This window comes from Odocoileus virginianus, chromosome 14 (genome assembly GCF_023699985.2).
Source record: "Odocoileus virginianus isolate 20LAN1187 ecotype Illinois chromosome 14, Ovbor_1.2, whole genome shotgun sequence".
Lineage (NCBI taxonomy): Eukaryota > Metazoa > Chordata > Mammalia > Artiodactyla > Cervidae > Odocoileus > Odocoileus virginianus.
The window spans coordinates 45,486,042-45,501,363 of NC_069687.1; the positions used below are offsets into that span (position 1 = coordinate 45,486,042).

The 15,322-nt window shown below is 41.2% G+C and overlaps 1 protein-coding gene and 1 long non-coding RNA gene across 6 annotated transcripts in view; one reads left to right on the top strand and one right to left on the bottom strand.

The window, feature by feature from the left end:
• Window positions 1-15,322, bottom strand: part of ANKRD55 (ankyrin repeat domain 55) — a 106,458-nt gene that overhangs the window by 40,398 nt on the left and 50,738 nt on the right. For all 5 annotated transcript variants that reach the window (XM_070476701.1, XM_070476697.1, XM_070476698.1 and 2 more), the window contains exons 6-7: window positions 12,794-12,854; window positions 2,695-2,823 (exon numbers count right to left, since the gene is read on the bottom strand). In XM_070476701.1, coding sequence (XP_070332802.1) covers window positions 2,695-2,823; window positions 12,794-12,854 — 190 coding nt within the window. The remainder of the gene's footprint in view (window positions 1-2,694; window positions 2,824-12,793; window positions 12,855-15,322) is intronic.
• Window positions 1,590-15,080, top strand: LOC139038262 (uncharacterized). The gene is made up of 3 exons (XR_011491220.1): window positions 1,590-2,157; window positions 4,283-4,359; window positions 14,787-15,080. It is a non-coding gene; the product is annotated as an uncharacterized lncRNA (long non-coding RNA).

The following is a 15,322-nucleotide window of genomic DNA, read 5'->3' on the forward strand; positions in this document are numbered from 1 at the left end:
ATCCTGGTTGACATTTGGAATTACCCTTGGTCTTCTCTGTAAAGTAAAGGGCAAAGCACATCACTTCTGAATTTTAGTGCTAGCTACAAGGAGGGAGGGGGTGCACAGTTCCTCCAGAGTAAGATTCTTAACCTTTGTGGTCTGGTTACAGATCCTCATTGAAGAGTTGAAGAAATAGTGGACACCTTTCTCAGAAAAACGTATGCTAACATCCTCACACACCCACCCATGCAATATCACATGTGATTATAGGGGTCCTAGAAGGGACCTGTTGTGTTAATCTCTCCCTCTTCCCATGCCACATACAAAGTAGGTGCTCACTAAGCATTTATTAAGCTATTGAGTATATAAATGTGTGAGGCATTATACTTAGTTTATAAAATCACAGGTCAGAATGAAATATCTTAGGTAGGAGTAGTTAAGGTTTTAGCACCTGTTCATATGAATTCATTTATCATAGTGATTTTCAACTCTAGCTGGGCATTACCATCTCCTAGAGGAAGGGAAAATGTTACAAAAATACTAACACCTGGGTTGCACCCCGGAATAATTGACTGAAAATAGGTATGGGGTTTGAGAATCAGTATTGCTTAAAAGCTCTTCAGTTGATTCTAATGTGCAGACAGGACTAAAATCAATGTAGCAGGTTAAAAGCCACATCATTTAGTAGACAGAAAGATTATATAGATAGTATGTTAATTAAGCTTTCATAAAGGAAATTTGGGACCATAATAAAAACTATAATCTCTTCCAATTACATAGAATATTATATATCACTGTCATGCACACTATCTCATTCATACCCCAAAGATACACCAATAGTTAAGCCAAGCAGGCATCAGTGACTTTTCTCAGAACAAATCCGGTTCTGTTAATGCAAACTCAGATCCTCTGAGCTGAGCACATTTTTCTTTGATTTTGCCTCTTGGAGGATGAAAACAGGGGTTCCCACCCACAAAGAGCCCAACTCATTAGATCTGGAGTGGGGTCTGGGAATTTGTCATCTTACAAGCACTGCTGATTCAATTGCAAGCCTGCGTCCCAAAAAGTAGCTCTAAATTGTGGGTGCAGTGGAAGAAGGTGGAGCAGAGGAGGCATACAGGTAAGAATTACTTGGGGAGATTTTTTTTCAAATGCACATACAGGAGCCCCATCCTAGATCTATGGATTCAGAGAACAGCAGTGATGAGAGTGAAGATACAGAAAATGCTTGATTCTGATACCACTGTCACCCCAGCTGAGAACCAACACACATGGGATGCTTCTTGATTGCCCAGCCATATTGCCCTGAGGCTACTGCTGCAATGGAGACCCCTGACCAGAGGACTAGGTGCTGGGCAGGAACTGGCATCGTGCGGCAAGGCAGCTGATTAAATACTGAAAGTATGTAGGAGGGTGCTAAGGGCAGGTGGGGATGACAAAAACAAGCTTTGTTCATTTCAGAGTTTTGTCAGGGCTGGCCCTGCTACAGAGTAACTGAAGGCAAGCTTGCAAGAACAAAAACAGAGTAGTTTCCAAATCACTTCTATTTCCCCTTGATCTCAGGCACACATGTCAACTCTGAAAGTGCCAGGTGCCCTTCTCTGCCATGTGTGGCACGTGAAAACACCTAAGTGAAACCACTGTCGGAGCGCATAGAATCAGGGGGATACTGACTGCAGTTCAGCAAGGGTCCCTTTATAGGGCTGATGGAAATAAACCGTGGGGATGTCTACATCAGGCATCAAAAGACAGAATGGGCTGGCAGGTTGGTTCAAAGGATGCATAGTACTGCTCTCAAGGACAGAACAGATAACTCTTAGTTAATCAATCCCTTTGAATGATTTCCCTAGACAACACCTCAACAAAAGTTACTGATGGTCATTCTTTCACCTTAGTATCAGTTCGCCTCTCTTTGGGCTGTAGATTTCTGATTTCTCTGGTCATGTGTACTGATACAGACTCCCTTTGGGGATAGCGAGGTAGGGTGTCATGAGCTGCTGTTTTCAGGATTCAGAGTAGAACTCAGGGTCGCCTGGAATTACTCTGCTTCAGAGGATTTGGAAGGAAGAAGAGACTCATGGTCCAAAAGACTCTGAAGGGACTTCCTAGTAGTTCTTTGAAGAATTATCATGGAACACAGTGAGCCCCTCAGCAAGCACTGCTGGAGAGAGTGAGGTATGTATATATGTGTATGTGTGTGTGTGGAACAGCTAAGGTGGGCTCTGCCTGATATTCTGTAACTCCTCACCCTCTTTACCTTGGCAGGATTTCTTCTCAGCAACTAAAGTACCCAAATACTCCAAAGTGATGTCTGCTGTTGCCCCTCTGGGTATGGATGGAGGGAGGAGGGCAGCATGCATATATCTTGCTTGCTCTGTCATACATATAAGTGAAGTGAAGTGAAAGTCACTCAGTCGTGTCCAACTCATTGCAACCCCATGGACGATATAGTCCATGGAATTCTCCAGGCCAGAATACTGGAGTGGGTAGCCTTTCCTTTCTCCAGGGGATCTTCCCAACCCAGGGATCAAACCCAGGTCTCCCGCATTGCAGGTAGATCCTTTACCAGCTGAGCCTCAAGGGAAGTCCCATCATGTATATAAAGCCCACATCAATGCTGGGACTGTGCCTTACAGGTCTGACTTGCTCAGAACTGTTAACACTGCTTCACACCATTTACACTTGAGACAAGCGCACTGGCTAATTTCTCACCTGGACTGCCCAGTGGAGAGCTGTTTTGAAGTCTTTGTCCACAAGGGTGGGGTCTGCCCCCTTCTTCAGCAGCATTTGGGTGTGTTGAGGCCGGTTGTGGAAAGCTGCCCAGTGGAGTGCTGTCATCCCCTGCAAAACCACAGTCAGAGGGACCGAGATGAGCACAGGCTATTAGGAAGGAGAGTCCACTCTCTACACACTTTCTCCCCAGGCCCGAAGGCATCACCAGATGCGTTGGCTGCTGACTGTCAGTTCACTTGTTCCTTGAATCATTCATTCAATGGTTACTCCTTGGCTTCCTACCTGATGCCAGGCAAACAGATGTCAAGGATACGATAGGGAATAAGATCAAAGAGATCCATGTCCTCGTGGGAACTCCACTGTGGTAGAGGAAGATAATAAATGCACACAAGCAAGCCAAAGGATTTTCAGGACTGTTGAATGCTAAAAAGAATGCACCTGGGGTGCCATGACAGCGTAACCACCCTGGAGGTAGGGACTGTTCTACATGGGCCTCTGGGAGCCGAGGTAACCTGAAGGTAGAGACCAGCGAGCAACAAGTCACAGAGGCAGACACTTGTGATCAGAGTATGCTGGGATGCCATCTCCCACCACCAGACCAGAGCGCTGTCTCTTTACTAGAGTATCCCCAGAGACTGACCCAGGCTAGATGAAAAATAGTTGAATGACTGAATGAATGAATGAAGAGGGAGAGGAGGAGAGCCATGCGAGATGCAGTTGGAAAAAGAGGCAGGGCTGATCCTTGGAGCGTGGGATGGGGAATACCCTGTATAAGGCATTTGGATTTTATTCTGAAGTCAGTAGAAAGACAGTGAAGGATTTTAAGCAGGTGTTGACATGACCTGATTTACACTGTTTAGAAGAGATCACTTGGTGGCAGCCTGGAAATTAGATCTGGATGAGCCAGTCTGGTGAATTCCACCTTCTCTCCTAGCTTAAGGTCACATGTTAGGTACGGTTTCATAATAAAATGAACTTCTGCTGGTAAACATTTGCCAAAAAGAACCAGTAGTATTTGAGAGTGGACTATGAAAAGATGGCCTCTTCTCCTTGAATATAGCTCACAATTACATGAAATATATCTAAAATGATTCTAGATTAAGATGCCTGGTAAAGGGAGTGAAGGAAGTGGACAGCTTTCTCTTTTTGCAGTTGTCTCTGCATATAAGACAGTGTTACCACCTTGGCCTTCTCTGCTCATCCAAGATGAGCTGAGTGCAGGAGATGGGCTGCAGCCTAGCTAGGAGGGCAGAGCTATTACTATTCCAGATAACACATTAATCATGTTCCAGATAATACATTCCCTGGAGAATTGAATGGCAACCCACTCCAGTATTCTTGCCTGGAGAATCCCATGGACAGAGGAGCCTGGCAGGTCCATGGGGTCAGAAAGAGTCGGACATGACTGAGTGACTGACAGACACACAGATAATACATGGATATGTATTGATCTAGAGAGCTTTATGAGTTCTTCTGTATATTATCTCAATCCTTCAAATAACCTTTTGGATTAAATATAGTGGTGAAGTCTGTGGTGCTCACCAAATTCTATTTCCTCTTCCTCCAGGGCACATACTGAGTCTACATTCCCCAATTTCCTTGCAGATAGGTGTGGCCACGAGATTGAGTCCTGACCATTGCCGTGTGAGTAGAAAGAACGGAAGAATAGAAGCCCCCACTCCTCTAAGGCCTGCCTAGAAAATAAAAACTGTGTAGTCTTTTATATATTTTCTCTTTCCTCACCTGACAACTGAATAGAGGGGAAGATAAGTCTCAAGAAGATGCTGGGATCATGTGATTAAAAAGTCCAGGACCCTGGTTGATGAAACAGGACAGGGTCAGCTCATCAACCAGCAATGAACAATGAAGCAAGCAGGAAAAAGCTTTTATTATGTCAGGCACTGAGGTTTTGAGTTTTTGCTATAGCAGTTGGTCAGCTCTGAAAGGTGTCACTGTCCTTCCCATTTTATGGAGGAAGTTGAGTTCTAAGGAAGTTCTCAAACCTGTGACTGAGCACAAAACTGAAGCTAGGGTTTGAGGTTTGCGGCGCAGTGGGATTAGAATGTAAGTCCCCTTGACCAGTTCCACATTCTAAATCATTAAATTATGGTCTGCTTTTAAGTTTCAAGTGTCATATAACACTGAGCCTCCAGACACTCTTGAAGATATTTCAAGAAATTGGTTCCATATGGAAAATAATGACCGTCTAACAACAGTGGAACTTCTTGTTCTTATTCCTGCAGCTGAATATTTACTTGAGGTTCAGAATAGCTCAAAGCATTTCAGTGGGTCCTCTTTAATTTAATTTGGCCCACTGGAATTAGAAATCTGGACTCCAGGGAATCAGATTCTTTTTATTCTGCAGTGATTACCCCTTTCCCAGAGCTGAGTACCATTTGCTTTAGAATCATTGGCTTCATTATGAAGTGCCACCAGCCCCAGGACTACAGACATCAGAGACAATTCTGAATTACTGGAGTATAAGCTCATGAAGGCAGGGCCTTTTTCCGCCCGAGTCCCTGGAACCTAGAACAGTGCCAGTCACATTGTGAATGCTAAGCAAAAGCTTGTTAAATGGATGAGTGACTTTTTATGCTTCTGGATGGAATTTTTTGCTTTTGTAAAATTTGGCTTTGCTTTCTAAAACCACTCACATAAGAAAGACAGAACATGACTTCTTTATAGAAAATGAACTTGTCTGCTATGATCATTGTTATCAACTGTTCAGTTGAAACCTGTTGAAACTGGTTAAAATTCTTGATGAGTCCTCCAAATGAGGTAAATGGCAATCACTATATGCAGAGAGATTGATTTAGCCAGGTGAGAATTCAGCATGAAATTGTGAATTAATTTAATTCTTGTTAGGACACTGTTAATCCTTGTCTCCTAAACAGTTTCTAGGCTTTAGGAGTTTTTGTTTTAAAGCAACCACCACTCCTCCTTAACTCCCTGTTGAAAAACCAAACAACAACAACAAAAATGAAAACAAAAAAACCTCAGCTCATGCATGTTTTGATAAACAGTGCGAATGGCCACTACTATTTTTCATATACCTACTTGGTGCCAAGAACTTCATTCACTTCATTGAATCTTTACAACAATCCTGAGAGATAGGTATTTTTAGACTCATTTTACAGGTGAGGAAACTGAAACACAAGTTAAATGATTTCCCTAAGGTCACTGACTGGGTATAAGACAAGTTGGGATTCAAATTGGGGTCCCTCCCACTCTGGAGGAAATTGTTTATTCCACACATCAAGCTACAAGATTTCATTTTGGAAATGAGTTCAGATACTGGAAAATTTTTTTCTTTGTGATTTTAGCTGGATTTGGGATCTTCTCACTTTCTAGACTGGTGATTCTCAAGCATAAGGGTTGCCACCCTGTATTATTATTTGTTTCATTTGGCATCACTTCTAGTTTTCTTCTGAAAGTGCAGCTGGCAAATATTTAGTTTAGTAAGCTATTGAAATATATATATAATCCCTCCCACCCATCCTCTACCTTGAAATTTGGGATCAGTGTTATAAATCACTGTTGATCCTCTGAGTGGCCCCAAATCAAGACTTGAATTACTCGATTAGTCTCTAAATAATAATACATTATAATATATAATATAGATATGTTGTATATTTATATTACAATACAAACAGGCTTCAAACATTCAGTCAAGTCAAGAGAAATTTCCTGTTGCTATTTTTTTCAGTTGGGCTAATGAGAAATAAAAATACACCCTCTTAGATTTAGTAATATGAAAACCAAAACTTTCAAAATCAGCTCAAATGCAACTCTTTGTATTGCACAACACACTTTGTTCAGGAACTGTTTCCTACAACTGCGTCCTCCTTCTTTTAACTTCTTTAACACATCGCTAGCACATCGTAGTTGTGTTATGTTAAGACTGGTGGCCATTTAAGGGGCAGACTTCCAGTTTGGCAATTGGCGTCCGTCCTGAGCTGCGATAAGAATTAAGATTAAGCTGTGATGCACTTTAATGGCAGAAGCTGTAGCATATTCACTATGGTATGCCCAAGCACATGGTATGTATTTGAGAAATGTTTGCAGAAAGAGTTAATCAGTGAATCACAGATTTTCCAGGTTCCCTTGGATTCACAGGGAGTATAAAACACCAGAGTCTGTTGAATGAAAGCCAGCCACCTGTGTCTAAACTGTGATGCCCCTCATTGAGGACCCAACTGGGCCTTCAAAGAATCTGAGAGCTAAAAATCTAGGAGTCTCTGGAAGATATGTTGCAACACACACCCAGATGGTCCTGGTGACAGTAGAATTCTACTTCTTTGAAAAAGAGGGTATGTTGGCTCTGAGTGTAGAGTAACTCACACTCATTTAAGAACATAGCTCTCTAGAAAGTTTTGGAGGGAGAGGTTAAGTTTTGGAGGGAGAGGTTAAGTTTGGTTGACTTAGGAGCCATTTCGAGATTGTTGATAGAAACAGCTGTGTGTGATAGCTGTTGTGTGCATGGCAAGCTGGCTTTGGAACACACTCTGGTGCACATGAGTAATTCTGTGCCTTGAGCCTGTGCCACCAACATTTCAGTTAGGGCTTTCAAGTCCTATTGTCTTCTCAGAACTTTTTTCTTTTTCTCCAAAACCACTGTAACTTTTGTGCTTTATGAAGCAGAAATCTGATTCAGTGTTTAGTAGTTTTCTGTTTCAGAACTGCACTTTTAGACCAGCTCTTGCAGATGCTGAAAGGCATAGAGAGAAACGTGTGATGTGGCTGGGTGCTTTGGTTCATCCCGCATCTTGGTGCACCGGGGGATAGAATTCTAGCAGGTGCTTGCAAGATCAGCAAAACAATTCTAGGTCATTTGAAGGATCTAGAAGTTCACAGAAGTCCAGTTTGGCTCTCTTTGACATTTTTATATTCACATATTATTAATTTTGTGACTACTGCTCACAAAAGTTACAGAGGGCCTTCCGTGTACAAAAAACTAGAATAAAGGATATAATTTAAAAGAGTCTAAAAGAACTTCTAAAACAAGATAAGAAATTCAGTAATAAAAGCCATTTTCTTCAAATTTATGTGGGTAAAAACTTACAATTATAGATCACAAAGGGTAGTAAGGCATTAGCAAAAAGAGCTTGCATGTAAATATTGCAAATTTGTTCTTTAAAATATTTTGGTATCTGTTTTTCAATATAATTTTTTGTAATGTTATGTATTTTATATTACATAACTTCAAACAGTTTTCTAAGAAGGGATCCACAGCCTTCTCCAGTATACCAGATGTGTCCATGTCATGAAAATGGACAAGGACTCCTGCCCTAAAAGCTACAATACATTTTTGGGGAAGCTCTCAAATGATATAAAATCTTATTTTTTTGAGAGTATATTTGGAAATAATTAAAAGTCACAGGGAGTCAAATCTGGTAAATAAAATGAGTCATTCATGGGTTGGGTCAACACAACAAAGAGGGGAAGGACAATAAAATAAAATCATATGCCTTTTTCTTGAATTTAATAAGTTAATTCTTTATCTAAATATATATTTTAGGGAGACTCTACTATGTGTAAGTTACTGAATTAGATTCTAGGGATATAAAGATAAAAAATACATGGTCTGCCTCTAGGACCTAACAGTGAAGGAGGGTCTGAGGAGAGAGGGAAGTGAGAGTCCTGAGTAGCACTGACTCAATTTGTTAAGGTGTTCATTTTTAGAATACAAATTCTGGTGCATTAAATTTTTTTGACTTTATTATTTTACCTTCTGCCAGCTGTAGGGCAAAAAGATTTCTAAAGTCAGGGACTGTTTCTATTGATTTTGCCTTTTTTAATGCACAGTCCCTGCTTGTGCTGTATCCTGGGAATGTTGTAAGTAGATTTTACTGCTAAGAATTATATCCAAAGATTCACGTCTGTTTTTGCAACTTGGATTTATTTTCTGTGAGTGCTGTTGTAATGGAAGTTTGAATTGTCAGGCCACTCACAAAAATCTACTTATATCAGAATGTACATTAATATAGGACCAACTATCTATTTTAAATACCATGCATAACAGTGCTTTTCTGGATAAATGCATTCAAAATTCTAATGCAGATGCCAATATTTTATAGTCCTTCTTCATGGGGTGCTCTTCCTGTCAGAGCTAAAACGAAAGCAGGAGAGTTAGATTCCAGGAATTTAGCAACTTAATTCTCTGTGGCTGCAATAGACAAGCCCCTCTCTGTCAGAGATCCCCTGAGGTCCCAAAGAACAAAGACACAAAGGACAATCTGACCATCTGACCCATGGTGACTTTCCCACAGTGTTAAATCCTGCAGTGTGGATAGCTTCCAAACAAGTCACTTTATAATTAAGCAGTGTGGTTAATGAAGCAAGAAAAACAAATAGATCATTGGAATGAGAACTCAGAAATGAAACCACATATTAAAAAAAAAAATCTTGTAACAAACTAAAAGAAAATTTAGCATGATGTAGTTATGTCGCTAGGGGTAGGAAAGGCCTTTAAAAAGGATACCTAAAACAAAACAATAATGGACAAGAATGATCATCTTGATTATATCATATTTTAAAATTTCTGTAGAGGAAAAGACATCACAAACAGTTCTAAAATAAAGAATAGACTATGAAAAAACATTTGCAACTCAATAGCAGACAAAGGATTGGTCAGAATATAAAATAAACTCCTATGGGAACTTCCTTGGCAGTCCAAAGGTTAAGACTCTGTGCTTCCACTGCAGAGGATACAGGTTTGATCCCTAGTCGGGAAACTAAAATCCTGAAAACCATGTCATGTGGTCAAAAAAAAAAAAAAAAAAGCCTCCTATGACTATGTAAGAAAAGGTGAATGGACAAAGGATCTAAATAAATAGGCAATTCACAGAAGATCTAAAAATGAGCACTGTACCTATGAAGTTATGCTCATTTTCACTGGTTATTAGAAAATCCAACAACAGGAAAACAGTGATAAGCACGTTTTACACTATGAGTGGAGCTATAAATTGATGCAGTTGTTTTGAAGAACAACCACGCATGCATACTAAAAATTAAAATAGGGAACCCTTGTACACTGTTGGTGGGAATGTAAATTGGTGCAGCTACTACAGAAAACAATATGGAGGGTCCTTAAAAAACTAATAATAGAACTACCATATGATGCAGTAGTTCCATTCCTGGGTATATATATCCAGGAACAATGAAAACACTTATTTGAAATGACACATGCACCCCAATGTTCATAGCAGCATTTTTTTACAATAGCCAAGACACGGAAGCAACTGAGTTCCCATCAATAGATGACTGGATTAAGAAGATGTGGTAATACATACAAAAGATTGAGAAAGTATATATATACATACTATATATATATACACAAAAGAACAATTACCTGCAGGCTAAGGTGGTAGGGTAGAAGTAATCAAGGACTTCTAGTATTACTTGTAATATTTAACTTTTTAAGAAGCAAATGTGTTCATGTATTACTTATTCAAGTAAAAACTAATAGTACAAAAAATGTTTCAAGTTACTGAGCTCAGAACAGCATAGCCTCTAGAGTGACAGTCATCTCTGATATAAAGTGGTACATATTATGTTTTGTTTTACATGAGCAATTAGAGGATGGCTGCAGAAAACATTTTTTTTTTCTTCTTCTCTCCCTCTCTCCATTCTTTAGTTTCAGTTAACAATCTGTCTCAATTAAGTTAGATTTCTGTTAATTGATCATTTAATCTTTAAGCCTCATTGTGACAAGCTTGGGAGCCCTTTAGTTATTCTTGGAAAATAATTTTATTCAAACTCTGTAGGGGATATGTTTGGCTCTTCCCTTTTGTCATCAGGAAGCCGTAATGCTTCGCCAGCACTAGCTTACCTTTTCCCTGATTTCTTTTGCCTTGCTGTTTTGCTTCCTATTATTTAACAGATGTAGGGTGTGTGTGTTTTAACTGTTACTCCTTCATATATAATGGAGACTGTACTTGGAACTCATTGGAAAAGTGATTATGGGGTTGGGGTGGGGGTGGGGCCAAAGGTGATTGCTTATTCAGAACACTGAGAAGCCAAATCCAGGAACTCTACCAAGGTAATAAATGGAAAGGAAAGCCTGGGCTGTGTTCTTTCCATTTCAGAGCTATCCTTATTTCCCAATGGCAAAGAACAAATTAGCCCTTGCAAATTTATATGGATTGGCTCACACCAGCAATATATATGGGCTTCCCTGGTGGCTCAGATAATAAAGAATCTGCCTGCAATGCTGGAGACCCACGTTTGATCCCTGGGTTGGGAAGATCCCCTGGAGAAGGGAGTGGCAACCCACTCCAGTACTCTTGCCTGGAGAATCCCATGGGCAGAGAAGGCTGGAGGGCTACAGTCCATGGGGCCATAAACAGTCAGACATGACTGAGCGACCAACACGCACACACAACATATATATGAAAGAAAAACACAGGCAAGCATTAGTAGTTGGATTCAGGTGGATTTCAGACATGCTGTGATATGGTGTAAAGAGGAAGCTATGACACTGATGGCAAGGGTCCTTGTTGAGGCATCTGCTCAAAAAAGCCAATAGGTCCAATGCTGGTTAAGACCAAGAGGAGTCTTGTCTGAGAGGTTGCTTTGCACAAAAAGGAACTACAGACTTTTCTAATATTAACCACATATTGTCTGAAAAGTGTTAAAACTACCACTGTTAGAAAGATCTCCGACTGCTTTCATTCTCACCACCAGCCAGGGGCCTCCCAGGGTGGGGAAAAATAGGGAACTGTCACTTTGCTAGGGGATGTTCGGCTCCACTGAGTTGGGGACAGAGTTGGATGTCTGTAGGAGAAATTTAACTTTAGGGTGTACATGACTGAATTTGCCCCCTTTTATTTAATAAGTCCCAGTGTGGGGTGGGGGTGAAGGAAAAAGCTGAGGGTGTAAGAAGTGGTTGGCTAGTTGCCCAAAGTCTAGAAGTTCTTAATCAGCTGACACAGACTGCAAGTCCCCAGGCTCCCTGCTTTCACACGAAGGGCACTTTCTCATCTCTGGTTCTCGTTTTTAAAGCAGAAGTTTAAAACAGTGCAATATTCTCTCACATGGGGTTTTGCTTTAAACGACTGAAGATGAGGGGTAGGTGAAAGCAGCTTATGACCACCGAGTCAGAGAGGTGTCTGACCTTAGAGCCAGACTGTGAAGTAGGGACTTTTTGATGTGGTCATTAATGCCAAGCCAGTTGGAAGGAGGCCTTTGATCCAAAGGCTCAAGGAAGATGAGATGTGAGCCCGAGAGAAATATGGAGTAGGGGCCCAGCCCCTGTTAGGGGCTTCCTCCCACTCTGTCTTTGGCCAGTCGGCCTCCTTGAAATCAGAGTTATTTTACATCTTGAGGCATATACATTTTCAATACTATCGGGCCTTCTTAAAATTATCTGACATTCTTAGTGAGGTCAAGTTAAGTTTACATTTAAAAAATTCCATTAAGGATCAGGTATTTAAATCTGTTTTTTGAAGCTGGTTGAAGAAATTAGCCTGGCTAATAAAAACCAGACTTGGTTTTTTAAAAAGAGTTAAATAGATACAAGCCCCTCAGTGGCTCTGGGGCAGCTCTGCCTGGTCTGATCCACCCTCCCTCGGGAACTTTGTTGAGAGTGTTGCTCTGTCTTCTTGGACACCTGGCACAGGCATGCCTTGCAAGGTAAAGGCAACAGCAGTTGTGATCATTGGCATTAATAGTGTGGCCTCTGGAGCAGGGAGCCTAGAATTACTATCTGTCTGTCGTCTTCCACTCAAAGAAAGAGCATCAGCAGCCATCGAAATTTTTGGTTCTCGAGAAGACAGGAAAGAGCAATATTTATTTCCCAATGTCCAAAGGGAAATTACAAAATCTCAGTGGTAGATAAATGCTTAAATACTTAATGCAATAAATCCTACCCAATTAAAAGCTATCCACAGCCACAGTGGGATAAATTTCTGCCTGAGAATTAATAATAGAGACACAGGCTTCCCTCTCAGGGTAGGAACACAAAACTGCTCCATCCCTTCCTTGCATCTTTAAGAGAGGAAGCTCTGTGGTTCAGAAAACCCTTTTTCCTACTCTAACCTGCACAATGTCCAACCATTCCTTGTGAGGGCAGGCTCACCTCATTGTCCTGGTGATTAATCTCGTTGAGGTTTGACTGTTGCACCAGGACTGTAAGGAGCCTGTAAAGAAAAACAGGAGAAGTAGCTTTAAAGAACAGAATCTGTATGAGAACATGACATTAAAAATACAGTCTGCTGAAGGCCTCCAAATGACCAGATGCCCTTTGCATTTACTAGGGGAGAGATCTATGGGAAAGAAGCCAGGATGATAGGTAAGAAGGCCCAGGAAGGCAGGTAGGAGGAAGACCTCTGTCTCTTCTCTCCCTCCTCCCTATCTTAGTGCTTCTGAAGGGTGAAAGGGAATGCAGAAAGCAAAACCTCAGGCTTATTTTATTCACCAGACCTGTATCCCTTTGTGTTCACTCTAAGAAGCAAAGTTCTCCACTGCTTATTCTTTATTCATTTTGCACAAACTTCGAGTGCTTTCAAATTGCTTCACTACTTGGAATATGTGTCATACCTTCTAAATGTACAGGTTATACTCAGTCAGCATTTACAATTTTGCTTATTCTTTCTAAAACACAAAATATTTCAGCATGCAGTCGCAGTTATCAGTGTGAAACAACAGCTGATGATTCCTAAGTTCAAGTTCTTATCTCACTTGGGCCACATACTTGGTTGACTGAGGTCAACACTCCATCTGTGGGAGAGAAGCAATTGAGTTTAGGAGCCCAGACTCTGGAGCCAGACTGCCTGGGTTCACATTCCAGTTCTGACACTGACCAATTCTGTGACCACAGGCAAGTAACTTAACTCCTCTGTGCTTATGCATCCTCATCTGTAAAATGGGGGGAATGAAAGTGCCTACCTTATAGCTCAGGGTGAGGATTAAATGAGTTAATATGCAGACAGCATTTAAGGCATGCCTGGAGCACAGTGTTATTTCTAGAATACTTAACCCTGGACATTTTAACCCAGGCTCCATCTCAGAATTCCCTGGAGATTTTTTAAAACCACAAATACCTGGGTTGTATATTCAAGGTTTCTGACTCAGTAGGTCTGGAGAGAAGCCTAGCTTCTACTATTTAAATAAACTATTCAGGAAATTCTTGTAAACAATCAGATTTGGAAACTACTGAGGAAGATGCTGAATGAATTAATCAATGGATATTCATTGTCATAGACAGAATTGTGTCCCCCGACTCCCAATTTATATGTTAAAGCTCTAACCTAGTGTGTGTGCATGCTCAACTGCCTTGTAACCCTATGGACTATAGCTCATCAGGCTTCCCAGTCCATGGAAGTCTCCAGGCAAGAACACTGGAGTGGGTTGCCATGCCCTCCTCCAGGGTATCTTCCTGACCCAGGGATGGAACCTGAGTCTCTTGTGTCTCTTGCATAGGCAGGCAGGTTCTTTATACCACTAGCGCTATTTGGGAAGCCCCTCTAAGGCCCCCAGTGCCCTAGAATGTGACTGTATTTGGAGATAGAGCCTTTAAAGAGGTAGCTAAAATGGGGGCTTCCCCGGTGGCTCAGATGTAAAGAATACACCTGCAATACAGGAGACCTGGATTCAATCCTTGGGTCAGGAAGATATTCTGCAGGAGAAAATGGGAACCCACTCCAGTATTCTTGCCTGGTGAATTCCATACAGTCCACGGGTTCAAAAGAGTCAGACACAACTGAGCAACTAACACACACACATACACACCGCACACATACAAGGTAAAATGAAGGGTGATTACAGTGGGCTCGAATCCCGTTTGATTAGTGTTCTCGTAAAAGAGATTAGGACACACAGACTGACACAAAGACACACGCTCATGGTCGGCTTCCCTGGTGGCTCAGATGGTAAAGAATCTGCCTGCAACGCAAGAGACCCAGGTTTGATCCCTGGGCTGGGAAGATCCCCTGGAGAAGGGAATGGCCACCCACTCCAGTATTTTTGCCTGGAGAATCCTATGGACAGAGCAGCCTGGCAGGCTCCAGTCCATAGGGCCCCAATGAATTGGACATGACTGAGTGACTAACACTTTCACTTCACTTTCGCAGTGGAAAGTGAAGAGAGGCAGCAAGAGGATGGTCACTGAAAGCCAAGGAGAGAGTCTCAGGGGAAACCAGGCCTATTAGCACTCTGATGTTGGACTCCCAGTCTTCAGAGCTGTGAAAAAATAAATTTCTGTTGTTTAAGCCACCCCGCCTGTGGCACTGTGTTAAGGTCACTCCAACAGCAAACTCAACTCACCAAGAAGATAAACAGTTGTCTGTGTGGAAACAATTTTAAAAACTCAGAAATTATTTTGGAAGAATTATTTGAAAAATAAAATGGATTGTTGTTCTGCTGAATCAGATTTTCACTGTTGCTCAGCTTAGGTTACACCTAAGTTCCTAAGTATTAAATTGCTTAATACTGATCAGAGGGATTGATCATGCTGCATTACAAAGAGTACTTATATGGGGATAGACTTCTTCAGTGAGGGTGAAATAAACAGGAAGCTTAAGTGGTGGTGGTGGTTGTTTTTTTTCTTTAATTTTTACAATGTTGTGTTGGTTTCTGCTCTAAAACAATGTAAATCAGCTATAATTAC